Source organism: Sceloporus occidentalis, unplaced genomic scaffold (assembly GCF_023333645.1).
Source record: "Sceloporus occidentalis isolate IW3139 unplaced genomic scaffold, rSceOcc1.0.p SCAF_118, whole genome shotgun sequence".
Classification (NCBI taxonomy): Eukaryota; Metazoa; Chordata; class Lepidosauria; order Squamata; family Phrynosomatidae; genus Sceloporus; species Sceloporus occidentalis.
In genome coordinates this window covers 2,892,918-2,919,691 of record NW_028317098.1, presented here as the reverse complement: position 1 = coordinate 2,919,691, position 26,774 = coordinate 2,892,918, and the positions used below count along the sequence as shown (strand labels likewise).

At 41.4% G+C, this 26,774-nt stretch overlaps 2 protein-coding genes across 3 annotated transcripts in view; one reads left to right on the top strand and one right to left on the bottom strand.

Moving 5' to 3' along the window:
• Positions 1-136: 136 nt before the first annotated feature.
• LOC149282366 (protein disulfide-isomerase A6) lies at positions 137-23,860 on the top strand. 2 transcript variants are annotated; one of them, XM_089498335.1, is made up of 14 exons: positions 201-244; positions 1,546-1,610; positions 8,791-8,932; positions 10,240-10,297; positions 12,424-12,550; positions 14,468-14,574; positions 15,431-15,567; positions 16,912-17,026; positions 17,402-17,542; positions 19,106-19,190; positions 19,303-19,375; positions 19,643-19,801; positions 20,482-20,578; positions 21,918-23,860. In XM_089498335.1, the coding sequence occupies exons 2-14, from the start codon at positions 1,562-1,564 to the stop codon at positions 21,990-21,992; spliced, it is 1,365 nt and encodes a 454-aa protein (XP_089354461.1). In that variant the 5' UTR covers positions 201-244; positions 1,546-1,561; the 3' UTR covers positions 21,993-23,860. The 2 variants fall into 2 exon arrangements, with proteins under 2 accessions (XP_089354462.1, XP_089354461.1); XM_089498336.1 differs by lacking the exon at positions 1,546-1,610 and having other exon boundaries at positions 137-244.
• LOC149282365 (V-type proton ATPase subunit C 2-like) overlaps positions 23,796-26,774 on the bottom strand; it is a 26,232-nt gene continuing 23,253 nt past the window's right edge. The window contains exons 11-13 of the mRNA XM_089498337.1: positions 26,295-26,392; positions 25,658-25,787; positions 23,796-24,237 (exon numbers count right to left, since the gene is read on the bottom strand). Coding sequence (XP_089354463.1) covers positions 24,142-24,237; positions 25,658-25,787; positions 26,295-26,392 — 324 coding nt within the window. The 3' untranslated portion in view covers positions 23,796-24,141. The remainder of the gene's footprint in view (positions 24,238-25,657; positions 25,788-26,294; positions 26,393-26,774) is intronic.

Sequence of the window (26,774 nt, the reverse complement as noted above, 5' to 3'; positions counted from 1 at the left end):
TTTGCGCCAGGCGCCATTGGCCCCTCCTCCGCTCGGGTCCTGATCCGTCGTGTTCTGATTGGCTATGCAAATGAAGGGAACTCCGGGAGGGCCAATCAGCGCCAGCCACGGCTGGGCTCGCGGAGCATTTCTGGGTCCTGCTGGCAGAAGGGAAGGGCAGAGCCCAGAGGCCTCGCTCGCTCTGCAGGGAGAAGAAGGAAAGGAGGCAACATGGGCGCCTTGGCACGGAGGGGCTTCTTCCTGGGTAAGGGAGGGAGGGCAAGCAGAAGGGGATGGGAAGGGCACCTGCTGCTGCTGCTGCTGCTGCTGCTCTTGGTGGAGGAGCTGCCCTGGCTGGAAAGAGGAGGGAGGGGCTGCTCTTTGCAGGGATCAATAGATCTGGGGATCAATAGGATGGGGGATCAGGAATTCTGGAGATCAATAGATGGGGGATCATTTGATATGGAGGTGGCTAGGTGGGTTGCTCAGTAGATCTGGGGATGAATAAGGTGGGTGACCAGTAGGTCTGGGGATCAGTAGATGGGGTGATCAGTAGATCCGGGCATGAGTTGATGGGGTGATCAGTTGGTCTGAAGATCAGTGGATGGAGTGATCAGTTGATCTGGGGATCAATAGAGGGGTGATCAGTGGATCTGAGATCAGTAGATAGGGAATCAATAGGTCTGGGAATCAGTAGATGGGATGATCAGCAGATGGAGTGACCACTAGGTCTGAGGATCAGTGAGCCAGGGGACCAGCAGATTTGGGGATCAGCAGATTTGGGGCTCTATTAACTGACACGGGCAAGGCATAGTTGCAAACTGAGATACTGGGGAATCCGAGCCGGAAGGGGTATGGAAAAAGGCCCTTCTTGCTCAGGCTGAAAAGGAGAGTGGGTTGCATGTGATTCTGGGATCAGGCCATAAAATCTTTTTTTTTTTTTTTTGGATCATGGTGGGGAAGTCCCCCCCCCCTTTGAATCTGGTGCTGCCTTTTGGAGTGGGATCCTCCTCCTCCTCCTCTTTCTGGGGGAGCAAGGCAAGGGCAGCCACCTCCCACTTCTCTTTTAGCAAGGAGCAGATTTTTCACAGAGGCCAGACAGAAACTTTGGGGTCCTTTCCAGGCTGTATTTTATTGCTGTGTTCCTCCAAGTCATTTTTTTTTTATTTATAGCAACCCTAAAGCAAACCTATCATAGGGTTTTGTTTTCAAGTTCCTTCAGAGGGGGCTTGCTATTGCCCTCCTCTGAGGCTGAGAGAGCGTGACTTGCCCAGGGCCACCCAGTGGGTTTCCATGGCTGAGCTGGGATCCAAACTTTGGTCCCCAGAGTCTTAGTCCAGTGCTTAAACCACTTCACCATACTGGCTCTCAAGAGGCCTGTTTAGGATCCATGAAGGTAGGCCATAATGCCAGCAATCACATCTATTGCAATGAAGGATCTGGCTTTGCCTGGCAACATTTCAATTTGATGCTGGCTGAAGCAGGAGAGGAGTGTCTGGAGAGGTGTGGAGGGGAAGAAGGACTGCTTATGATTTTAAAATTATCTCCTGATTTTCTTCCATGCAGCACATGATGTGGCACTATGGTCATCTTCCATCCCTTCAGTTTTGGCAAGATGGCATCCCGGCGAGGTAGGCTAGGCTGAGACAGAGTGACTGGTGCAGGGTCAGCTTCGTGGCTGATGGGATCTCATCCAGGGCCTAGTCCAGTGCTAAACACTACACCACTTTCATAGTTATTGTTTTATCCACCCACACATACACTAGGTACTGGAACCCAGAGTCATTGGCTGAAGCTGAATAATTGGAATTTCAGGAGAGACATGCAGAAGTACAGTAGCCCCTTGGTATCTGCTGGGGTTTGGATCCAGGATCCCCAATGGGTACAACTGTATTCTTTACATAACACATAGTTAAACATTAGAATTTGCTACCTTTTGGGCAGATTCTTAGGGGAGTTAAGTTATCAATCGCTGCTAGTCCTTGTTGCTGTCTGTCACCTTTAGGCTTCCCATGGTTGATGGATTGACCACAGTTTTCACAGAGTTCAGTGATGAGTCCCTAGAGGAGCTCTCTGGCTGAGAATTTTTAAGTACTGCTCCCTAAACTACAAATCCCAGGACTCGGTAGGGTGGAAGCATGGTAGTTAAAGTGGAATCATGGCACTACAGTCAGCTCTTAGTATCCGTGGGGGTTCCATTCCAGACCCCCCTACAGATGCCAAAAAACACGGGACTTCAAGTCTTATGGTTTTTTAATGGCAGTGCATACTCCACTATTAAGGACAATGGGGATTGTCACCTGCAGATGCTCAAATCTGAGGATAGCAAGCCCACCTGGACTAGGGAGGCTTTTGGTCTGATCCAGGATAGATCTTTTTATGTCCTTAGTGACACTTATTTGAAAATAAAATGCATTGAATGCACAGTAATTTATTTCTGAGTAAACAATGATTGTGCCCATGCAAACCTTCCTACTACTGATAAGCAGTGTAAGATTACTAGCTTCCACACAGGGTGAAAGGTGTACAGCCTTAAGTTACCCACTTGTTATACAGGATGTCCTTCTTAGGTGGGTGTGGAGAACTGGAGTCAGAGTTTTTCTCCTGCCATTGACTAGGCCAGTGATTCCCAAACTTTTGTCTTCTGGGTGTTTTGGACTTCAGCTCACAGGAGCCCTAGACAGCTTGGCCAGCAGTCATGGATTCTGGGAGCTGAAGTCCAAAACATTTAGAACACTAAAGTTTGGGAACTACTGGACTAGACTAATGGACCCCATGACATTATGCTCAGCTGAAGTGCCATGTGCATCCTTTTCATCTGGTGCTTCACTAAGAAGTGGCTTTACTTTGAGGAGGAGTAAGCCAGGAAAGGAGTTCCCACTAGTTGTGATCAAGGATAGGAGATAGGCAGGATCTTCTTTGTTATAGATTCAAGAGTCGGGATTGGAGGAAGAGGCGGGTCTTGCTCTGAGGTCTGTATTAGGTGGATCACCATGGATGGAGTTTCCGCTTCAGCAATACAAGCTTTCTTCTGGAAGGAACTGAACATCCAGGTTTCTGGAAGCAGTCTTTTTGAAGGGATAGTAGTGTAATTTCTTTTTGCAAAATTTCTGAGTTCATAGATTTCCATCAAACCATTTTATAGTCTGAAACAGACTTTGTTAGCGAGGCTGCTCTAACTCACCTTCTTTTGGCACACTTTGCTGTTTGGGTAGTAGTGACGTGTTAAAACAGCGCTACTCAAAAATGTTGGTCCTTGGACCTTGAGCTAATGGCTGCTAGTTCTGGTAGGTTCCAGGAAAGAAAATAGCAATTTTAGCCAATAGGCAAATATGTATTGTTAACTTATTGTAAAAAAATTGCCAGTTCTCCACATCAGATAGCCTGGAATGCATGGTGTTGACATATCTGTTGCTTATGAGTCTTAGGGATTTGATTTGAGAATTGTTCTAGCAGAAAGAGAAAGTTCATTTTTCTCAGTTTGTAATGTAGTACAATGTCTACAGGTAGGGTGTATGTGTGTTGGAATTAATAATCTGTATAGTTTGCTGGTGGCCAGTCCCATTAATTACATTAACCAGGAATTCTGTTCATGGAATCATCTACAGAACCTCCACATTTGTGGCTTTGACTTTTGCGGATTTGATTAATATGTTCTCTCTAGGAATCTCTTAAGTCCTCCAGTGAAACTCTGCCAGAGGTTGACCATAGAATTGTGCTGGATGACCTAGAAATCCCTAGAGAAAACATTTCTCTAGGCATTTGTAGGTCCTTCTGCATGATTATTTGATCAGCTTTGTCAGATGTTGACCATAGAGGTGTACTGGAGGACCTAGAGATTCCTAGAAAGATGTTCTTAGGTAAAAAATAATAGTGTTGTTGTTTTTAATTTGCATTCACATGAATCCTTCATCCCTAACCCCAGTGAATTTGGAGGGACCACTGTACAGGAGGTCTGTTCCATCAAAGTGTCTTTTCATGGGTTGCCTGGGATGGATGCATTGGGAGGGAGACTTCCTTTGGAACTATCCCAGTCATGCAGAATGCATCATAGAGTCAGTGTGGTGTAGCGTTGGACCACTAAGTTGGGGCTAATAGTTAGGTTTCTCTCCCCTGTAGCCTATAAAGACAAGCATAATTCTCTTGGGCCATATGGAGGCCAGAGATTCTCTCTCTGTCCATGACTTAATCTACGAGAGATCGAGGAACCATGGAACCTGCTGTACTATGCATACCTTCAGGTATATCGAGAATTGAATATACAGGCATACACAGTTCCAAGAAACTTGAAGAGTGATAGAAATTTACCTTATTCTCTGAGCAATGAGGATTGCATGAAGAGAGACAGGGCACCAAATGAATCCTTGTCTGACTAGTGTCAAATTTGGTTGTAGCATTTACAGAAGAGCTTGACCTGCAAGGTAAACCTTTATGACTTTGCCGCCTCAAAACTTTCAAACGATGTCTCTGAGTTTCAGCCAACTGCCATGTACAGTCATTTGTACATACATTGTTCTTTTGCACTCAGAAAACATCAGGGGGAAAATGCTGCTCAAAATCTGATACATTTTGCCATGAGGTATATTTTCATTTCACACAGTGAGATTGTTTTGGGGCAAAAAATATTCCATTTTCTGGCTGAAATACAATGCAAAGAAATGGGAGTGTTTGAATGAGTATTTGCCCTGCCCTTCCGCAGCAGGTGTACACTCATTGACTCCTATCCAGGTAGGACCAAACAGAGATACTGACAGAGAAAAAGGGATGGAAATATCTGCTACAGACATCCCCAGGCAGTTAATCTGGAGTAGTTATAGATAACATTTGGGAATGTCCAGGACCAAAGAAAGATGGAAACAAAGATACATTGCTAGAAATCTTTGGCTTACTTTTCACAGAAAGCATTTTTACCACGTAATCATTGAAACAAATAGACATGGCATATACTCAAGACATGGACATAAAGTACACTAACAAAGTCGAATTTATTTGTCTTAAGCATATTACTCCTTGCAGGGGCATATCATGGATAAAAACATCAAGCCTTGGAGGATCTGTAGTTAGGGTCTAGTGTCCAGGTACTGCTGTTTCATAACATTAGGGAACCTGCAGAGATTTTGTGAACTCACAAAGTTCTTGTTATTTGACGACAGGGACACACAGGATGTCTAGAGTCAGTGATAAGCTGGGTGCCTTTGAGGACATGCAGACTAAAGCCTGAATCTTTTTGTTAGTTCCAAGTAGAATAGACCCATTGAATCATTAGTAACTTAATAAGTCAGCAGTTACATCGATCGACTGGGTCTGTGTTGGCTGGAATTGATAGTAGGAGTTAGGCCTGTTTCCTGAGCAGCTTTGATTGACACTGTGAAGGGTAGTTGTAACTGTAGATAAATAGCTGGTTAGGTTCAGAAATACATTCAGGTTGAGTATCCCTTATCCAGAATTCCAAAATATTCTAGAATCCAAAACTTTGAGTTACAACACAAAGTAGAGTAGTACATACCTATACAGGTTGAGTATCCCTTATCCAGAATTCAGAATACTCCAATATTTGAAATACTCCAAAATCCAACATGGTTCACATGGATGGCCAAGATAGCCACACCGTTCCTTCCTGATGGTTCAGTGTTTACAAACTTTGATTCTTGTACAAAATTATCAAAACCACTGTGTAATTACCTACAGTCTGTGTTTAAGGTATATATGAAACATAAAAAAAATGTAATGTTTAGAGTTGACTGCCATCTCCCAAGGTATCTTATTACTGGCATGTATAGTGCACCCGAGTTATACGTGGCTTTGAGTGTATGTGCCAAAGCTGCGCGGGAGCACGTGGGGCAGCGTGTGCTTGTTGCCACGCCACCACGCGCACAAGCCCCATTCACTTGAATGGGGCTCAAGCATAGGCAGAATTCACCTTACGCAGGGGGGTCCATAACAGATCCCCTGCACAAGGCGATGTTCCATGTATATGGAAGTATTCCAAAATCCAGACAAATTCAAAACACTTCTGGTCCCAAGCATTTCGGATAAGGGAGGCAAGCTGTCCTCTATACTTCTGGTAGCAAATGCCAAGGAAGTCAGGAAAAGACGGCACATGTGTGACAGTGTTTCAGTACTAAGGCTTCATATCCTGTAAGGGAGTTCATCACAAGAAGCCCAGATTGCTTCCATTGTGGTAACAATAGTACTTGAATCATATTTCCACAACAACTAGAAGAAGGTTTGCTGCCTCAAAACCTGCATAGAGTGGTACCTTTCAACAGAATAAGCCTCCTCCCTCTGTTAATTCTGTAGTAGGGCCAACAGGTAAGAAAACCGGGAGCAGTTGTACATCTTGTAGGAAATTGGCTTGCAATAACTAGCATCAAAGTGATATGGTCAGGTTGTATCTTGTATATTATCTTGTTGAGATGATGTTTCACAGGTAGGGTTGCCATAAGCCGGCTGGGGGCGGGACAATCCCGGGTTTTGACCACTAGGGGGCGTCCCTGCACGGTTTCCTCCTTGTCCCGGGTGGATGAGGTTGCCTTTGCTGGCCCTTGCAGAGCTGCGCGCAGGGCTAATGAGGAGGACTTCCTCCTCCTGAGGCTGGGTCCTCCAGGCCTGAGCCTGTGAGGGCTGGCAGGGGGCGGGGCTGTTCCAGCCCCAGTCTGCCCCCATTGGCCAGCCAGACTCAGGAGGAGGAGTTCCTCCTCTGTTGGGCTGGGCTGCAGCCAGAGGGGAAAGGAAAGGGCCATTTCCTTTGCCCTTTTTTGGTGCCAGGGAGGAGGAGGAGGAGGAGGAGGATGAAGAGGAAGAGAAGGAGAAGGAGCAAGTACTGTATGTGTTTTTTAAACTGTATTTTTAAAGTGCATTTTAAGCTGTATTTTTTAAACTGTATTTTTAAAGTGCATTTTAAGCTGTATTTTTAAACTGTATTTTTAAAGTGCATTTTAAGCTGTATTTTTAAGCTGTATTTTTAAAGTGCATTTTAAGCTGTATTTTTAAACTGTATTTTTAAAGTGCATTTTAAGCTGTATTTTTAAACTGTATTTTTAAAGTGCATTTTAAGCTGTATTTTTAAGCTGTATTTTTAAAGTACATTTTAAGCTGTATTTTTAAACTATATTTTTAAAGTGCATTTTAAAGTGCCTTTTCTGTGTATTTTTGATGCTTTTAATGCTAACAATTGTCCCTTGCTTCGACAAGGATAGTGTGGTGATGATGTGATTTGAGTCAGCTTCTGAAGTTGAGAGAGTGTCACCTTCCAAAGTGTGGTTTTGGTGTATTTTTTGTGCTTTTAATGCTAACAAGTCTCCCTTGTTGTGACAATGATGGTGATGATGGTGATGGTGATATTGATATCAGCAAGCCTCTCAGGCATGGCCAATGTTAGCTGCTCTGATTTTTACAAACTCATGTGCAGTGAAAAAAAATCAAAGTCCCTTGACTAAGTACACACTTCTGAGAAGTAGAGTTGGTGCAAGAAACCTGAAACGGCAGATCCACTTCTTGTGAAACCACCTTGACATGTTCAATATGCATAGCCATGTTAAACCATGCTAAGTGTTAAACTCAAGGGGTTTGATTATGGAATAAGCCTCTGAACTATGCAAGAGGCCATGTTAAGTAAAGCCACGGGAAGTGCCCAAATGTGCTGTTGTGTGTGTTTTGGAATGGAGGGGGGTGGTTTGGGCAGAAAAGGAAGTCCATTTTTGCCATCTGACTAGGAATAATGCCCAAATGTCCTCCATTTTGATCATGCCTAAGAAACATGCATTTATATTAACATTTTTAAAAAGCATCAATTTTTTCCGCATGTCCTCCATTTTTATAAAATGTGCCCTACATTTGAAAAGGTTGTCCTACATTTGCCCTACATTTGTCCCGGTTTGGAGGTCCTGACTTATGGCAACCCTATTCACAGGATATAGTTCTTTCAGCTCAGTCTGTCTTGCTTTTGCAGGATTTTGGAAGGCCCTTGCCCTCTGCCTGTTCCCCAATCTCCTTAACCCCCCCCCCTCCCCAGCAAGATGGGGGTGGTTTTGCACCCTAGCAGAAGCACTCACTACCCCTAAATACCTCTTATTTACATCAAATTGTACCTCAAAAATGCAATAGTAACAATTTTTGCAAAGATCTTGAAAGCTGAGTGTGTGGCCTGGCAGGTGAGAATTGGCCTCTGGCTCTTACTCAGTTGCACATCACTGTGCCAATGGGTAGGCAATTGTCCATAATAGCATTAATGCTCTGCTCTTCTCTCTCTCTCTCTCTCTCTGGCAATAAATACAGTTCTACCTGTTTCTTAATTTTGCAGGTTTTATAACAAAAAGTTTATTTTCCAGGGGAAGCAACATTATTTTTAGAATAACAATAATCATTTTATAGAAAAGGAGATTGTCAGCAACTCAGAATAAATGTTCTACCTTATGTGAAAATATGTTTTCTCGTCCTGCATGTTTGGATATTTGATATTGAGGAATACACTTAATTCTACAGCCACAAATACTCTGGTATACATGGAACATGCTTTCCCCAGAAATGCAATAGAATATTGGGGGGGGGGGGGAACCCAGAAATCACTAGTACATGTTTTTTATGAGCATTAACGGCAGAGGTGGATTGTGGGTTTGTCAGCCCCCTAGCAGTTCCTGTCCATATATATATATATAGAGAGAGAGAGAGAGAGAGAGAGTGAGAGAGTGAATGAGAGTGAGGTTTCTCTTGTGTCCCTTTTCTTCATGGGTTTTCTTGGCCATTAATACAGCTAAGCTGTTGATGGTCTTTTAAGAAATTTTAATTTTTTTTAATTTGTATTTTTTGTAGGAACAGTAAGCTGCACACTCTTCTTGGCAGTCAACACCTTGTATTCTTCCAGCGATGATGTTATAGAACTGACACCAACAAATTTCAACAGAGAGGTTATTCAGAGTGACAGCTTATGGCTAGTAGAATTCTATGCCCCATGGTATGTTGTAATTGAATCATGTGTTTTGGAGAATAATTACTAGGGATATTATGTTAACAACTTTTTCTGTGTATAGTTGACCTCCTGTGAACATTTCCTCTATCTCTTGCCCCAGAATGTCTGGCCAGAACCATTACAATGATCAGTTAATCTGATCAGGTGTGTGTATAGCACTGCTTGGAATAGTTACCTTTTTTGGACTACAGCTCCTAGCATCCCTAGTCAGATTGGCCATGTGAGCAGCAGGAGCAGGTCCAGACATATTGGCCTTGATCATTTCCATTTTCCACTGATGTCCATATGTACAAAATTAATGAAAGAGGGCCCTATTATTTGTGGAGCTTTAGGGAACACCAACCTGGTTCAGGTTACCAGTCCCACAGAAATGCCTGTGCATACTCCAAATGGGTAATAGCAAACTTATGACCACTGATTTTTATAACCAGGAGGTGCAACTCATCTGGGCACAGATGTATTTTCATTGAGCCTAAATACCCTAGAGGAACCAGATCCATCTTCTCTTGGAGCTAAGAAGGATTCGTTCTGGCTAGTATTTGGATGGGAGACTGCCAACAAATGCTAGCTGCTGTGGGCTGTATTTCTGAGGAAGGAACTGACAAAACTGCCTCTTAAGTATTCTGTGCCTAAAAAAATCCTGTGAAATTCAGGGGGTTGCCATAAGTTCACAGGCGATTTGAAGGCACACATGCACAAGTTATCATTGACTTACGGTCTGACTCTTAGTATTTAAAATCACACTAGACCCTTTGTTGTTTTTACTGCCACAAATTAACATAGCTACTCCCCTAACCAAGAAATTTCAAGACCAAGGATCTTCGCCATTAGCAGTCAGAAATTCCAGTGATGCTTCATCTTCTAGTATGGAAAATGCTGTGATGGAGCCATGCCAGTTGAATTTCTGCTTTCCATGCATCTTTTGAAAAGTAGAGAGCTTCTATTTTGAGGGTATCTTTTCCTCTTCAGTATGTGACACTTCTCTCAGTTTGGTACATCTTTCAGCTTGCTCTACGTGTCCAGGAAATTCAAGCAGCGATGGATGTTGGTTCCAAACTGAATGGAGAACTACAGAATTAAAATTCAATCAGTAGCATTCCATAGATTTTTCTTCATTGCTTGTTGTGCAGTTTAATGGTCTCCTTTCAAGACATGATCTTTAGAGGATGCAAAGGGGCTGGAAGTTGATCTGCTGAGAGCATTAGGTACCTGGATTTGTATGGGGAGGCTTGGAATAAATGTTTTAAATTTAAAAGTTTTAAAATTTGCTTATGTTCCTCCTTCTGTACAAGGTGTGGTCATTGCCAAAGGCTGACACCTGAATGGAAGAAAGCTGCCACAGCACTGAAAGTAAGTAATATATCTGAACGAAAATGTGTTTATATGGAGCAACACTATTGGTTCTTCTAGCTCAGATGTCTGGCATTCCAAGATCTTTCCCAAACCTACCTGGAGATGTTGAGGCTTTTCCTGCATGAAAAGCATGTGCTCTGATTCTGAGCTGTGGCAATTTTTTTACTTGGTTGTTGGGAGGCTATCATTGGCTTCCCTTTATTTTCCTTTATTAGCTAATATAACATTTTATTTTATATATTTATAATGTTATGCTATTTATGTTTTTGTATTAGCTTTGTTTCAAAATTCTGGAGTTGTAAATGACATTTGGGATTGTAATTGTAGATCCATATCCTGTTGCAGAGTAATGAATGCATAAGCACCATAGTTAATGTGCTACTAATGTAAGGTTCATGTTTGGAAAGGCAGTCTATAGATAGGTATATAAATAAATGGAAAGCAATAAATATTTATAGGACTAAGTTCTGATGTAGTGCTTCTGGTTTAAGAGACCAGTTTTGTTTTTGCAGTATCAACAGATTCAAGTGCCCCTGTTTTGCAACTGTTCTCTCTAATTTGCTGCCTACATATAGACTACTATGTAATGTCCAAATTTGTAAACTCAGCATGCTGGTTTTCAATTCTATAGCTGCATCAGATTTGGAATATTACATCTTATTTGGAATGTTATTGAAACCTTATACTAAGCAGTTATTTCATCTCCCTTCAGTTACCATGACTTCATAATTGTATAACTTCCGCAGTTATACTACTGTCTAGATTATGCAGGACTCTCTCTTGCATTCTGTCTCACTTCCTCAGAGTTACTGTAGTTGAACTGCATTGTTTAATTGGCAAGTGGTTAAACCTTTGACGTTGTGAAAACATTTAGTTAACTAAAATCAATACCCCTTAGAAAACTTGAGTATATCGTTTTAAAATGCTCTAGACATATACTGCCCAAATGCATCTATATTGCAAGTTTAATTGATGGTTGAGTGTATGATTTCTAAAATCAAGTCAGATTTTGTTTGTTAGATGACAGTCCCAGTTATAGCACATTTTATTATAAATAATCATATGAGATAGGTTAAGCTGTAAGAGTGGTGGGGTGCTATGTGGAAAGGCAACCACTTAAAAAAATTGTCTATTGCTGGGGAGTGCATCGAGCTCAGGTGTGCCACTTAGCTTATTTCTTTGCAGATAAAATCAGCCATTGTTGTAATAGATCTTGACAAATGTGGTGGCATAGTAACAATTTAATTCACTGATAGCAAATAAAGTACTTGCCTACAGTATCCTCTGTGATCACAGTACCTTTAGCAAGTTAAATGTAGTCACATCCATAAGTTCTTTGGAGCTGGTTGTCACCTATTCACAAGACAGAAGATTTTCTTCAATTGATTTAAATCAGTGGTTCTCAAATTGTGGGGCAGGACCCAGGTGGGAAGGAGAATTGCTTAAGAGCAGCATGAAACTTAGAGGCCCTGATCCCTCCTCCTCCACTTGTTTGGTGTGTGTATTTTTGTCGGCACATTCACATTGGGAAAACTATCTCTCCTGGAGGGGAAGAGAGAGACAAGGAGGGAACTTGAAGCAGCCACTTTTGTCTGTGGGAGGAAGAGGAAGAGGAAAACAGGGAAGCTCACTGGATTATGGTCACCACTTCTTTTCTCTCCTTGTGTCCCATCACTGTCCAAATTCTCAGGATGAGATGCTACCACATGAGTATATTCCTATATATTTATGAACATACATGAATGTGTCAACAAAAATACCCACACCAAACAATTTTTACTACATCAAACAGAGGGACACAATGTCAGCATGTAGATGTAAAGGAAGTCATAAGGACAAAAAGCTTGAGAACCCCTGATGTAAACATTCTTGGGTTTTTTTTTTTTTGTTATCTCTCTCCCCCCACCCCCTTACAGTTACTTTCTTCTGAACTAGAAGTAACTTTTAGTTGAAGAGAATTTTATTGGTTCAGGAGACCTGAAATCATGTGTTTGTGAATAGTTTGCTTATTATATTACTATAGTCCACATTCAGCAAAATATCCTGTTGCTTGTAGATTTTTTGTTTGTTTCTTTTTCAAATGCACTAATCCTAACTAATGTAAAGTTCTTCCTTTCTTATAGGGTGTTGTGAAAGTAGGAGCAGTCGATGCAGATAAACATCAGTCCCTAGCTGGTCAGTATGGTGTCAAGGGCTTTCCCACTATCAAGATATTTGGTGCCAATAAGAACAAAGCAGAAGATTATCAAGGTACTCTTTTAAGTGGTGCATTTTGTGTAAACAATGGAGGGGGGTCTAGTCCACAGAAACACATGCTATAATAAATATAAGATGCTACAGGAATCTTTGAGCCCATACAGACAGGCTAAAATAAAGCTGCTTCAGGTCACGTTGAAGGTATGCTGTTTAAATGATGCATGCATCCTAAGAGGCCAGAAGCCACACCAAAGCTACGTTCCAGTCCTGAGGACTGGAGCATGGCTTTGGTGCAGTTTCTGGCCTCTTAAGATGTTTGTCTCATTTAAACAGTATATCTCCAAAGTGACCCGAATCAGCTTTATTTTGGCCTGTCTGTACAGGCCCTTTGTTAATTTTGCTGCAATTGACCAATTTTGCTATCACTTTAACAGTTTATTATTGTTGAGTCTTGTGTATTTAACTGAGGAGAACAACTAAGAAGATTCTCTTCTTCTTTACAATATAAGGCCTGACAAGTTAGGAGAGATAATTCTATCATTTTTTTTTAGTATAATGAAATTGTGGGAAAGTTGTTTTAACATCTGTCTTTTACTTTGGGGATGAACCTGGAGCATTCCAAGACAGTCACACCTTCCCTACTTTGGTAGTGTTTCAGCTGGAGCAAGGAACATTGTGGTAATGGTCTGCTGCAGAATAGATTTTTAGCCTTGGTGTCAGATGAACGCTGATCAAGTTTGTCAGGGATCATCTGTCAGCAATGGACAAAACCCATCTCCCTGCTGGCATATGACTATCAGTCTAATTGCCCAGATACTGGTGACAGGCTCAGACTCACTCTGATGTTCTTGCACCCACACACTCTTGCTGAAAATACCTTCCCTAAGCATTTGAAAAAAAGTCAGTAGCACCAGTGGGTTTTGTCCATCAATGGCTTTTGAAAAGTTTAATATGTATGTATGTGGAGGGGATTTGAGGCAGGGTCACAGTGTTAGGCAGAGAAAGTTTAGTCCTTTCCCCTCAAGAGGTGGCCTTTTGCTCCCTGAAAATGCCCCCCTCTGGTCAAATTGTTGTTGTTGTGTGCCTGCAAGTTGTTTTTGACTTATGGCAACCCTGTCACGAAGTTGTCTTGACAAGATTTGTTCCAAGGGGTTTGCCTTAGTTTTCCTCTGACGCTGAGAGAATGTGACTGCTCCAAGATAACCCAGTGGGTTTCCAGAGCTGAGTGGGAATTCAAACCCTATCTCCAGAGCCATAGGCCAGTGCTCAAACCACTGCACTACATTAACAAACTTTTCTATGGAACCAGTGGTAGTGTTTTAGAAATGTAACTTCACCATGCTGGGGTAGGAGGCATGGAGGTTGTTTTGTCTCCTGTCAGTAGTCTGAGATGAGAGAGTGTGGACGGGGAGGGGCATATCTTCTAATAGTTGCAGACTGAACATAAGATATACAGTCACCCCTCCTTTTTTGCCCCTGTTCCAGACCCCCACGGGAAAACAGTTTGGCTTATACGTATTTGAGCACCATTAGCTTCAGTATAGGTTCAGGGGCATGTGGGCATGCCCCACAGGCACATGCCCCATTCTTTCCCCCTCTGTTCCTCCCTCGCATATAAGTGAGGGACATGAGTCTGAAGACTGCAAGAATGGAGGAAGGACTGTACTCAGTTTTTTCAGGGCATAGAGGATGCATAGGCAGATTAGGCCCAGAATTTCTCCATCTCTGCTGCAGGGGCACCAATTTGTCAAATGCAAAGTTCTCTAGTGCTCTTTATTGACTACATTAGTCCTTCTTGCAAATGTAATTTCTCCTGATACATAATTGGGTAGTGGGCAGTGGGTTTTTCTCCCTGCTGGGGAAAGCATTCAGGTACTTTTCAAATCAATCAGTGGAAAGTGTGACTAGCTGTTGACCTGTTGGGTGTCTGGACTTTGCTGTTGATCATTTTATTATTCTCTTTTGACTCAGGGGCTAGGACAAGTGATGCTATTGTTGATGCCGCTTTAAGTGCTCTCCGGTCACTGGTAAAAGATCGCCTTGGTGGCAGAGGAAGTGGCTATAGTTCTGGAAAACAGGTACCTATAGGCAATAACAACATATTGCTTATTTCAAAGACCCACTCTATTTTCTAAATTTCTTGTCAGAAAAATTACCCTCTGGACTCTTAACACCCAGAATCCCCACATTCTGGGAAATGTAGACTAAAGAAGTAAAATTTTCAAGCTCTGGTGGTTCTACAAAAGTGCTAGTAATTGAGACAATACTTTCCAGTGTTGGATTAAAATGCGTAACCTTTTGGAATTTAACTGGTGGATTTTAAGAGGAATTGCATTCTCTCATCTGGTGTCCTGTAGGTGTTTTGCACTTCGGCTCCCAGCAACTCTAGTCATTGTTGCCAGTGGTTGCAAATGCAGTTCACTGTAATTCAAAACAACAGGCTAAGGAAGGCTGCTGGAAGTGTACTTATAAATAGCATACCTGTTGAACATTCAGAGTTCGAGAAATAGGAAGTGGAATTTACATACTTTGAGATGCAGAGGAAAAGACAATGATGTCAGAAGAATAAACAAGAAAAGAGTATATTATGAGTTTGAAGAAAGACAGAGTAAAATGACAAAAAATGTAATACATTTTTCCTAGTTTTAACAGTAACATCTCTGTAATGGCTTACAAGGTAAATGTTTTTAAAAACACGCTTGCAAATGAAATTACAAAATAAGGATCCTGGAAACAGACAGGTGATACTCCAATCTACACAGCACCCTGATTAGATGTTGTGTGGCTTGACAATATACCAACACACCCAGAGAGGGGGGGGAGGGCTCTGTTTTGTTGTAGCCAGAAACCAGAGCCCCATGGGTAACACTGGATCTGATGTAAGCATGTTCTGAACAAATTTGAGATGCTCTGTTTGTGTGTTTCAAACAACAGAGTAGCTATGAAAGTGGAGGCTCACGGAAAAAGGATGTGATCGAACTAACAGATGACACCTTTGATAAGAATGTCCTGAACAGCGATGACATCTGGATGGTAGAGTTTTATGCTCCTTGGTGTGGACATTGCAAAAAGTAAGTAAGGCACTCATCAGCTGAAGTAATTTTAAATAAGAGTTGGAAAAGATCAGCATAAAAGCCTGCTTTCTACCAGCTTTGAGCCCATGGCGTACACACGATGTACTCCTCCAAGATTTCCGGAAGCCAGCTTCGCGCCACCCAGCTGCCCAACAGCACAGTGTTTAGATGCTGCACACTGCCAGAGCCCCTTAAAGCTGTCTTCCAGCTGAGGTGGGGCCGAAAAGCTGGCTTTTTGGTGGTGCAAAAAGGAGCGGCTGTTTGCGCTTCTTTTTCGGCCAGCAAAAAGGCAGATTGGGGCTGCGGCGTGTGGTTGCCGTGGCCCCAATCCAGCATTCTTGGGGAGGCTTCAAGCAGCAGTCTTTGGGCAGTCTGTTTCATCCCTAAGTTGAATTAAATTTTGGCTCTGAATTTTCTTTCTGCATGTAGAACATAAGTAATGGTTTCTTGAGCTAGTTTATTTATAGTTTAGGTTAATGACCTGGCATGAGGACTGAAATAGTGCACTCTTTATATGTGTTAGACTTGCTGAGTTAAGGTAATTAGGTAGAGGAGTGCAGTCTGAATTGCGCTTCTCTTTCCTAACTGCTACCAATGGATAAACACACTCCATTTTCTCCTTGAATTAGGGCCCAGTACACACAGGCCAAAAGCGGTGTGCTGCCGACGATACTAGGGTTTGGGAGCATGCAGCAACTGCATGCTCCCGAACCCTACTACATATGAGTATCGCCATGACTGTGCGGCCCCACCCACACAGGGTGCGCATCCATATGTCGCTGCATGGTGCTTGCATCATGGATGTGCCACAGTGATAATGGCACACTGATGGTGGTACCCACGCACATCCAAAAGAACCTGCTTTTAGTGGGGGGTTTTTGGAGTGGAGGGAACCTGTGTGGTTTGGTTGCTGTGGGCTCCCTCCGGAGGAAAAAGGGGTAGCTCCACCACCCTTTTGGGGTGGTCTGTTGAGCACCTAGGTTTCTCCTCTCTTTGTTTGCCCTTCCATTATCACAAATGAATCTGAGAGAAAAACTGCTGGAAATTAGCCTGTAGAACATTTGATGTCTTTCTAATCTCATAAATCTATCTATGCTATTAATTTTTGTGTAGTGATAGTGGTGGTGATGATGATACAATCATTTATAACACCGTTGTCTATCTACCAATCACAACTAATTTTTTAGCTCTACCCTGTATATTGAGACTAACTGTTGTTCTTCAGTCCCTTTTGAGGCTTGAAGAAAGATTTTTGCTTTGTTTTAATTTCCACATAACCATTATCAGTTACCAGTGATCTAGGAAAAGATGTTCTGACAGATAAGAACTTTCTTTCCACAGTTTAGAACCAGAATGGGCAGGAGCTGCAACAGAAGTGAAAGAGCAAACCAAGGGGAAAGTGAAGTTGGCAGCGGTAGATGCCACAGTCAACCAGGTGTTAGCAAATCGATATGGGGTGAGTAACTACAGCAAGCAGAGTCAGTTTTCTTCTATGTACTGTGATTTTTTTTCCACAGACAGGGGTTCTTTAATTGATTATTTTAAGCACTTATATGATATAAAATACAGAAAGTAAATGCTATATTGGTGTACAAGCAGTTTGTTTGTACCAGGTCAGGAATTTTTTAAAAACTTAAGTATATGTACAGAATAAGTTCATTTTTTTTCATATGGCCCCCACTATTTAAAAAAGTTGAATTTTGCAAAAGTAAAATTGGTTACAATGCACCTGGAACCAAATTAACTTTGACTTTGAAAACCTTTAGTATCTAGATATCTGTGCCTTTTGGCCACTCCCAGTGGTTTATTACCATATGCAACCTTATTCCAGATCCATGGGTTTCCTACAATTAAGATCTTCCAGAAGGGAGAAGACCCTGTGGATTATGATGGTGGAAGGACAAAAAGAGATATTGTTGCTCGTGCCCTGGACCTCTTTTCAGAAAATGCGCCACCACCTGAACTTCTGGAGGTATGCTTGTCCAAATAAACAAATTCCTTCCTAGCTCACATTTTAGCATTTACAAGTAGAATGTGCTACAGAATTTTGGAGTCTGGAGTGCTATGCCAGCTCCTCATGTTTTCATTCAAGTTACATCATTCCATTCTCCCTCTACTACCTGCTGTATGCTTTGGCCCTTGATCATGCTCCGTCCTGATGGAACTTTTCTGTGGGAGTTGTACTCCGGGGGCCAGGTTGAGGGTTGTCCTGTTCTGCAAAGCTTGGGGTTTCCCAGTTCATGCTGGTAGCTTTCCTTTTGTTTTTCAGTAGCTCCATTTTGGCTGTATAGTTGTCCTAACTCTACAACAGAGTTGTGAAAGCAGAGCTTCTTTGCAAGTCTAATTAGCCATCTAATAAGGAGCTCTTCGGGTGCCATTTTGGGGACAGGCGGCATGCATAAATAAATAAATGTAACAACTGATGACTTCTCTGTCAGTGAAATGGGGGATCTGAACTTTCAAGTAGTTATCCAGCGTGCTGAGCCTATTTGGGGGAAAGAATTCAGCACACTGGATACAGTGGGTCCTTGGTATCTGCTGGGGTTTGGTTCCAGGACCCCCATGGATTCCAAAATCTTTGGATGCTCAAGTCCTATTATAATTATTGGGGTAGTAAAATGGATTCTCTTTTATAAAATGGAAAAATCAAGGTTTGCATTTTGGAATTTTTAAAAAATGTTTTCAATCTGTGGATGGCTGAATCCACGGATATAGAATCATCTTACTGACATGGAAGCCATCACCCACCGGTGATCAGAGGAGGTAGAGCAGTTGCTTTGAGAGAAGTCAAACAAATGGTTATATAATAGGATTGATGGGAGAATGAAACAGCAGCTTTCTAAATGTGCAGACTGATCTCTTGCTAATCCAGGCATGAGCATCTGCCTTGGTTTTAGGGGTCACTTCTCACATTAGCTAAGTACTTGACAGCCATTCTCTGAAATCACAAAATCTTTATTAAATAGGATTAAAGCCTTAAAATGACCCCAGGGATGTAGCCAAGGGGGGGGGGGTTCCTTGGGGTCCCCCCCATTCCGTTAGATAAAATGGTGTGTGCTGCTGCGCTGCCGCACCCAAGCCCCATTAAAATGGTGGCACTTAGTCTGGAACCCGCCCTTCCCAAAATCCTGGCTATGTCCCTGATGACCCTCATGTTATTAACAAATAAAATTCCCTCAGTTATACTTGAACAGTTACCATTAAATTTATAGGTAATGAACTGTAATTGTACTTAAATTGACTTCAAATTGATATTGATTGTGATTCTGATTGTAGTGCATTAACTTCCTTTTCCATGGACTATCATAGATGAGATTTTCCACCAAATACCATTGGCAAACCAGTGACATGATAAATTCACAATATTGGTTTTAAGGGAAAAAAGATAAAAAATTATGAGGGGGGAGGGGGGGTAGCACAGGAAAAGTCACCAAAAAGGGTTTGAGGGCTGTATACAACCTGTGGACTCCCTTTTCCATGGGCCTTATCTTCTTCGTCCTTGCTTATGTTATGAAACATTTTTTCTCACTTTCAGATTATTAATGAAGATGTTTTGAAGCAAACCTGTGAAGCCCATCAGCTTTGTATCATTTCTGTCTTGCCCCATATTCTTGACACAGGTAAACAAAAAAACATCCCTTTCCCCTTTGGTGTTTCAACGTAGTGCCATAGTGTATAGTCATAGTGCATGTAATGTTCTTTAATCTTCCGTGGTTTCTATCTCTTAATCAGGAGCTGCAGGTAGAAATTCCTACTTGGAAGTCATGTTGAAAATGGCAGACAAGTACAAAAAGAAGATGTGGGGGTAAGCTTATTTCATGGAAAATGCCACTTACATTGTGCAAAATTCCTGCAGAAATGAAAATAAGAGAATGACTACAGAGATACTATGAGCCAGTGTAGATTTAACACACAACAACAAAACAGTCTAGAATAGAGGTGGGAATTGTGTCTCTATCTAGATGTTGAAGTTCAACTTCCTCACCACTGATTGTGCTAGCTCTAACTGCTGGAAGTTGCAGTACTTTTATGCACGTTTTCTGTGAGATACAAATTTGGCTTTGTTTCCTAGGTGGCTGTGGACAGAGGCTGGAGCACAGTCAGATCTTGAAAATTCCTTAGGGATTGGAGGCTTTGGATACCCAGCCATGGCGGCAGTTAATGCTCGAAAGATGAAATTTGCATTGCTGAAAGGATCTTTCAGTGAACAAGGGATTAATGAATTTCTCAGGTAGAATTATATGTCTTTGTCTGTTCCTTTGTCAGTATTTACCATATATACTCGACTGTAAGTTGACCTTATGTATAGGTCGAAGGCAAGTTTGGGAGCCAAAATTATGGACTCATGGATAAATAAAGGGTAAAATTTAGGGGCATATAACAAAGGATCTAAAGAATAAATCAAAAGAAAATAATCCCAAAGAAGTTACAAAATTCTAGCAGCAATAACTGCGTGTGCTCATCCTAAAAGGCTGAATGGATGAGAGAGTAGAGGGGCTCAGTGCTTCCAGGAGAAATTACACTCTTACCCTTCACCAGCAGATGGTTCTCTTTTTTTAAAAAAAATAAGAGTTAAAGTACAGTACTTACATTGACCCATACATAAGTCGACTGAGGTTTTTTTGGGTTGAACATTTGAGTAAAATTTCTAGACTTATACATGAGTACATACAGTACATTGTCTTTGCCCATAAAATTCTTGTTGCTCCTTTGTTTTGACATTACGTTGGGGCTCATGTGCATGGCCCTCAGTCTTTTGAACATGTTAAGTGCCCCCTTTTTTTAGCAGATGAAACAGACTGTATGTTGCCAAGTGGACAGTGAAAAACATGATGGCCTTGTCAGACCTATTGAGCAGGCTGTCTGGCAGTTGTAAAGTAAATTCTAAGAATGCTTTGACTCTTCTTTTAGGGAGCTCTCTTTCGGCCGAGGGTCCACAGCACCAGTAGGTGGAGGGGGCTTTGCTAAGATTAATTCAGTAGAGCCCTGGGATGGCAAAGATGGTGAGGTAAGAGGCACTTTTTGATCTTTCTGTGTTCGAGTATTTATTTGATCTCTTGTTTAGAGTTTCTTTATCATTAGCAATCCAGACAAGTGTGTTGGGAAGGGCTGTCTCTTTTTATATTCCCAGTCTGCTTTTTGAGACAACTGTAAAAATCACCTTCTTTCTATAGGCTCCACTGAAATCTTGATTCTAACCCTTGTTTTTCTTTCTGGCTAGAATGTGGTCATATCTGTCTTTTCTGCTGTCTACCACACCTGCAAAAAGCCTCCCACAAAAAACCCACCCTAAGCTCTAAACCAGGCAGTGTGTCTCAGTTCTCTCTCTTCTGTCACTCCACCAAATTATTTTTGTTTTAAGCTTTGGGCATATTTTATGTTTTCTGTCATCCTTTCCCTCTTAGTTCAAGCTCTTCTGACTCATTTCCTTTCAGGTTTTATTTTGCCATGTCTGCAAACTCATCTCTTCAGATTCAGTTTACTGCCTTGCACATCTTTGTGTGCAGTTCTCTTCCTAATACTCTTTAGAACTCAATATTCTACAGAGTGAGTAACAGAAACTAGGAATAGATCTACAACATCATGAAATGGGTTGAAGAATATTTTAAAAGTTCTAAGAGACTGCAGTTCCTAGCACTTCCCACCATTAGCTATGTGAGCTTGAACTGTTGGGAGTTTGCAGTCCAAAAGCATCCAGAAAATCCTGCTACAAACCACTGTACAAAATATGCAGGTACTTTATAATTAGACTTTAACCCAGGCCTAAATGCATGTGCTGATTACAACTAGAGTAGACTTTATAGGTGGACGTAACATTCAGCAATTGACTCAGTAAGTCTTCTCTAGTTGGGACTAGTTTTTTCATGTTGGGCCTCTAAAAATGGTTGGCTCTTCTTACTAATGTTACTGAGTGAAACAAGCTAGTAGGGAGATTGGGGATAACTATTGTACCAAAGCTTGACAGAATTTGAATTTCCATATTTTATCATGGATGCTGTTTAGTCTTAGTCTGAGTCTCCACAGTACTCATCTCAGTAAATTCTGATTTGGGGACCAAAGACTATTTAAGTAGCAGGATTGGATGCAGTTTATAATTCAATACAAATCCTCGAGGGTGCAAGTTGGTGTCTATATAGCTTGTTATACACAAACAATCTGAAAGGCCATCTTGAAACAGTTAGCTTTTCAGGTCTGTGACAACAGCTCCTCCAAGTTCCAGGCTGCTTTCTTGTCAGTCACATGAACTTGTGAGCTTCCTGTCAGCTTGTTCAAAGAAATGAAAGAAATTTGTTGATGTACCTGAAGGAGGACCTGCTTAATTCATAGTCTCCTTAATTACCTCATAGCTACCACCTGAAGAGGATATCGATCTCAGTGACGTAGATCTTGATGACTGGGATAAAGAGAAGGATGAATTGTGAGACCGTGAAGACATTTTGTTTCTTGAGAGACTTTAGGTGGTGGTTTGACAGAACTTCACTTTGCACACAGACGTACCAGTGGTCTTTTTGCTGAGACAGAGCACCTGAGTCAGCGATTGAGAATGCTATTAATAGCGTGCCTCTCAAGGAAAAAAAATCTCCAAAATTCTATGAATTTTTTTTGTATTGAGTAAAACTGATTGTATTCTGTGCGACAGATACCTGGAAGATGATGACACTGACCTTTCATTGAAATAACTCCCTATTTTGGCTTTTGTCCGGCTGGTATGTGGTGATTGATGGTGACTTGAGACTTATTGTAACTAGTTTGAAAATGTGGTTTCCCCCCCCCCCTCCAAAGTGCTAGTTGCTCTAGCCTTCATTTCAGTGAAAGAATAAAACAATATTTTTGACACATTGTGTCAGTGTTGTACAATATCGAAAAAGCTCCATGTTTTGACAGAGCAGTACAGCATCTCAGGTATCATTGTGCAGGGGACATGAATCATACAGAGAAATGTTTTATAAAGTGTTGCTAAACTTGTAGTTCTTTATTGGAGAGGATATTTTCCATCTCCTTTTGGAGACAGCAGGGTTCACAGGAAAAAAAATTCCTTGCAGGTGTAGTGGAGAATGTCCATGGCAGGTATACTATTGACATGAACATTAATAGTTTAGAATGGGAATTTTCTAGGAGCCATGAAGCCAATGCTATTGATCTGGGAAAGGGATTGATCTGACCTATGTGCCAGGTGAACTGTGACCTGCTGGGACGCCTTCCGGTCTGATGTTTCCTTTCCTCTGCTGAAGACTATTCTGACACTACAGATGTAACTCCAGATTATTTTGGATATACAGAAAAACAAATCCTTGGTGTGTTTCTTCCGCTTCTTTGGGTGTGTGAGAGTGCCTAGTGTCAGTATTAAATCAATGCTTCTCTCATGCCATTGGGAGTATAGAACCTTCTGAGAAAAGGCAGGAGTGGGCAGAAGGGTTGCCTGTAGTCCCCCAGAGGCCTTAAAGAGATCCTCAGATCTCCAATTTAAAAATAAAAAAATTTGCATGGAGCCTTCCTCAGCACCCTTTAGGGGCATGAGGGCCAATTTCACTAAATCACTACATTTTGGAGTCAGGCTAAATCGTGGCGAGAGTGTCTCAGATTGGAAGCATCCATTGGCCTGTTCATGGGTGTAAAACAGTTCAAAGAGACCAAAAATAGTCCTCAGTGTCTAGCATCATCTTGAGCAATTAATTGCCCTTAATGAAGTTGATATGAGATGCAATTTTGTCACTTTCCATCCTACATAAACTCCAAATTTCTGTATCTCCTGAAAGGTTATATTGGGTTTTGTTACATATTGGCATTTCTACTCACTTTACAGTAGGAGTTAATTGTAAAAATGGAGTGTAAGAGAGACAGTTGTACTATACTGCCTTGTAAAGATAAATGTCCAACAAGCTGTCAAAGTGGCTTAGGTTCCAAAAGCTGGATTTTGTTCCAAGATTCCCTCGCTTTTAGCCATTTCACCAAACACTAGATTAACAGGGGAAATCAGTAGCTTAGTTGTGCCACTTCTCATTAATATAATCTGTGCCTGAGTTTCTCTCAAGTGCTGAACTGAACAACTTGACATGGAGAACCTCCCCCTTGTCCAATTACTTTCTAAACTATCTGTCAACTGATTGGCTTCAATACAAGAGTGTGTACCTGCTGCATTCACTGAATCTGAACATGAAACTGTTACAGATCCATGATTTAAGAGTATTCTTGTCATCTTAATCACCAGATATTACTTGATTTTATTTAAAATCCTGTTTGAGACCTCTTTTGTAACTTACAAAATAAAATAAATACAACTGTAACATAATTGCCTTGTGAAGCATGTTCTCTAACATGATCAGAAAAGGCTTCCAGAATCGTCACACCTAAAATGAAAGGGCAAAATTACTGAATCTACAGTGTCGGGTGAAACCTGGGAACTACACAGAACACTTGCTCGACATTATTTGGCTCATCATGGGATCCCTTACTACCATGTTTTTAAAAAATTATCTTGGAATTGGAGGTACTTGCACAGCAACTTCATTGCTCATGAACAATCAAATATTAAAACGCTGGAGACCAGTCATGGGGTAAGTCTGGCACCTCTTAGCTGCAGTCCAGAAGGCTGAGGTCAATCTTGAAATAGACATAAGGGTAGTAATCTTGACTGCTTAGCTGTAAGCCAGGGATGTCCACAGAAGACTGGAAAAAGAGTCAAACAAATAAAATTTTCAGGTATGTATGCAAGAGCTTTAGGACTCGCTATAAAGATGACTGGTTTTATTGAGTAGTTGAGGAATAGCTTCATTGCATTCACACCAGCAGCACTTCTGCAAACAAACTCCTTCCTAGGAGGAGCAATATGTGGCTGTGAAGATGTTGGACTACAGCTCCCATCAGCCCAAGCAGTGGTAAGAGCTGATGAACGCTGCCATCTAACATCCAGCAGGACACTTGCTCCTCTCTTCTGCTGTAATTAAAAAATACTATATGCAGTTGTTGACAGACTAAACATTTCTTGGGTCTACAGAGAAAGACAACTCTTCAACAGAATCAATGCTAAGAACTGTCTCATTGAGTATGCGGAGAATACACAAACAGGACAAAAATATGGAAAGAACCTGGGAGAGGCAGTAGAGCACTAACGTAAGAGCTTCAACTTTTAAAATTGGTAGGTGCTCTTGCCATCTCAGGTTTTGACCCTATTTGAGAGGACAGTAAATCTTTGAGGCAAGTGTCAGCACAGTATAAAATATAATGCAAAATAAATGGCGATGGCCAGCCTAGGCTGCATCTTTGTTGTGTGCCTTCAAGTAATTTCTAACTTATGGAGACCCTTAGGTTAAAGCTATCATAGAGTTTTCTTGGCAAGTTTCTTCAGAGCAGGTTTGCTATTGCCATCCTCTGAGGCTGAGAGTATGTGATTTGCCCAAGGTCACCCAGTGGGTTTCCACAGCTGAACCAGGATTCGAACCCTGGTCTCCAAAGGACTGCAAAATGTATGACATTCAAGAAAAAGTGCAACATTACCAAATAAATGCTAAAAGCACTAAATCCATGCTTCTGTCATGCTTAAAATGGATGACATTTTGACATTCTTCCTGTTTGAAATTTAGGACATGTCCTGGAAAAGGAGGACATCTAGTCACCCTGACCAGGTTGTCTGCTCGGTATCCCTTAAGGCCCCGTGCTGCCCTCAGATGCATTTAAGGACTCTGCCCCTTCAATTAGGTCAAAGGAAGATTCTTCTGTGCATAACATTGGGGAAGATGGGCATCATATTGTCCTCCTAGGCAGCAAAATATCACAGGTCAGACCAGATCTTTTGCCATGCTATTATAGCACTATTTGCTCATTCAAAGCTGCTGCTTCTATAACTGCAATATGGGCTGTGAGAAACCTAAAACATCCAAACCAAACAGGACATAAAAGAAATCACTATGAAGAATGCAAAGATATAACCGTGTTAGTCTATAGAATCAGTATGTAGAGAAATCTTGTAGTAGATCTCTACAAGATTGCTCTACATTATGAAGAATGGTGTATTTCTGACTTTGATTAGCTGCTGTAAGGCAAACAGTGGTGATAGATCAGAAATGGTGTCTTCCATTTCAGCACTTACATCCATGATACTGGCTGCTGCTACTTCATCCAGATGTTTGAAGACTGCGTTAAGGACCTCTCTCAACCTCTTCGCAGATTTCTTGTTAGGCTGAATTAGCATTGCCTGGAAATTCACTGGTAGTCCATACCTTTAAAAATTGAATACATGCAGTGACCAGTCAGCAAGTTGGATCACATTCTGGGTGTAATTTCAAATACTGTTTATTTCAGCTATTTTCAATTTTTATTTGCAAACCTGTAGTCTAAGCTCCAGTTGGCATTGACTGTTTTGCCTTATTAATGGCAACCTTGTTCCCCAACTTGCAACCCCAGATACTGCTGGGACTTCATCTCCTGAGAGCCTTAGCCAGTATGGCCAGTGCAATAAAGGATTCTGAGAGTTGTACTTTTATAATATTCAGTGACAAGCAGGTTCAGAGCGAACTGGAACATCAAATTATATTAACAGGTTTGCAATCAGCTTTCTTAACTCTATTATGAAGTGTATATTCATCATGATATAGCCAAAGCACTTACTGTTTTCATTCTCATTGCTTTCAATGGGAAAGATTAAAGCTTAAATCTCTTCCACTGAAATAAGTGGAGATCTGAATTAGTTTTGTTTTATACCTTGATTTAAGAAAATTCTTACTTACCTGAGGACAGATTCAGAGAAAACTCTAAGAGCCTTTATATGAATCCAAGCCACAAACGCCTCACTGAAGTTCACCTTTAACCAACGCAACAGTGGACCCTTGGATAATGAAAAAGAAAAAACAGGTATACTGTATTTGGTTGTTTTGGAATCAATACCTATGCATTAAACTGTTGTTTGCTATGGGAATTTGTAAAGCTAATCTCTGGCTGAAGTCTTTTCATACAATATAAATACACTAATCCCGTGCACGCTATGTTCCCCTAGCTCTGTTCCACAGTCAACGAGTCATTCATGTGGATAAAATGGCAGAATGCAATGTAAAATTTAAAGGTATACCAGATAGATTGTCAATTATTTCATTTACTAGTGTGATTGCCACCTTTGGACTTCCAGCTGTTCCTGAATTACAGCTCCCAGAACCTCAGACTACTGGTCATGCTGGCCCAATCTTCCAGGAGTTGTAATCCAATATCTGGGG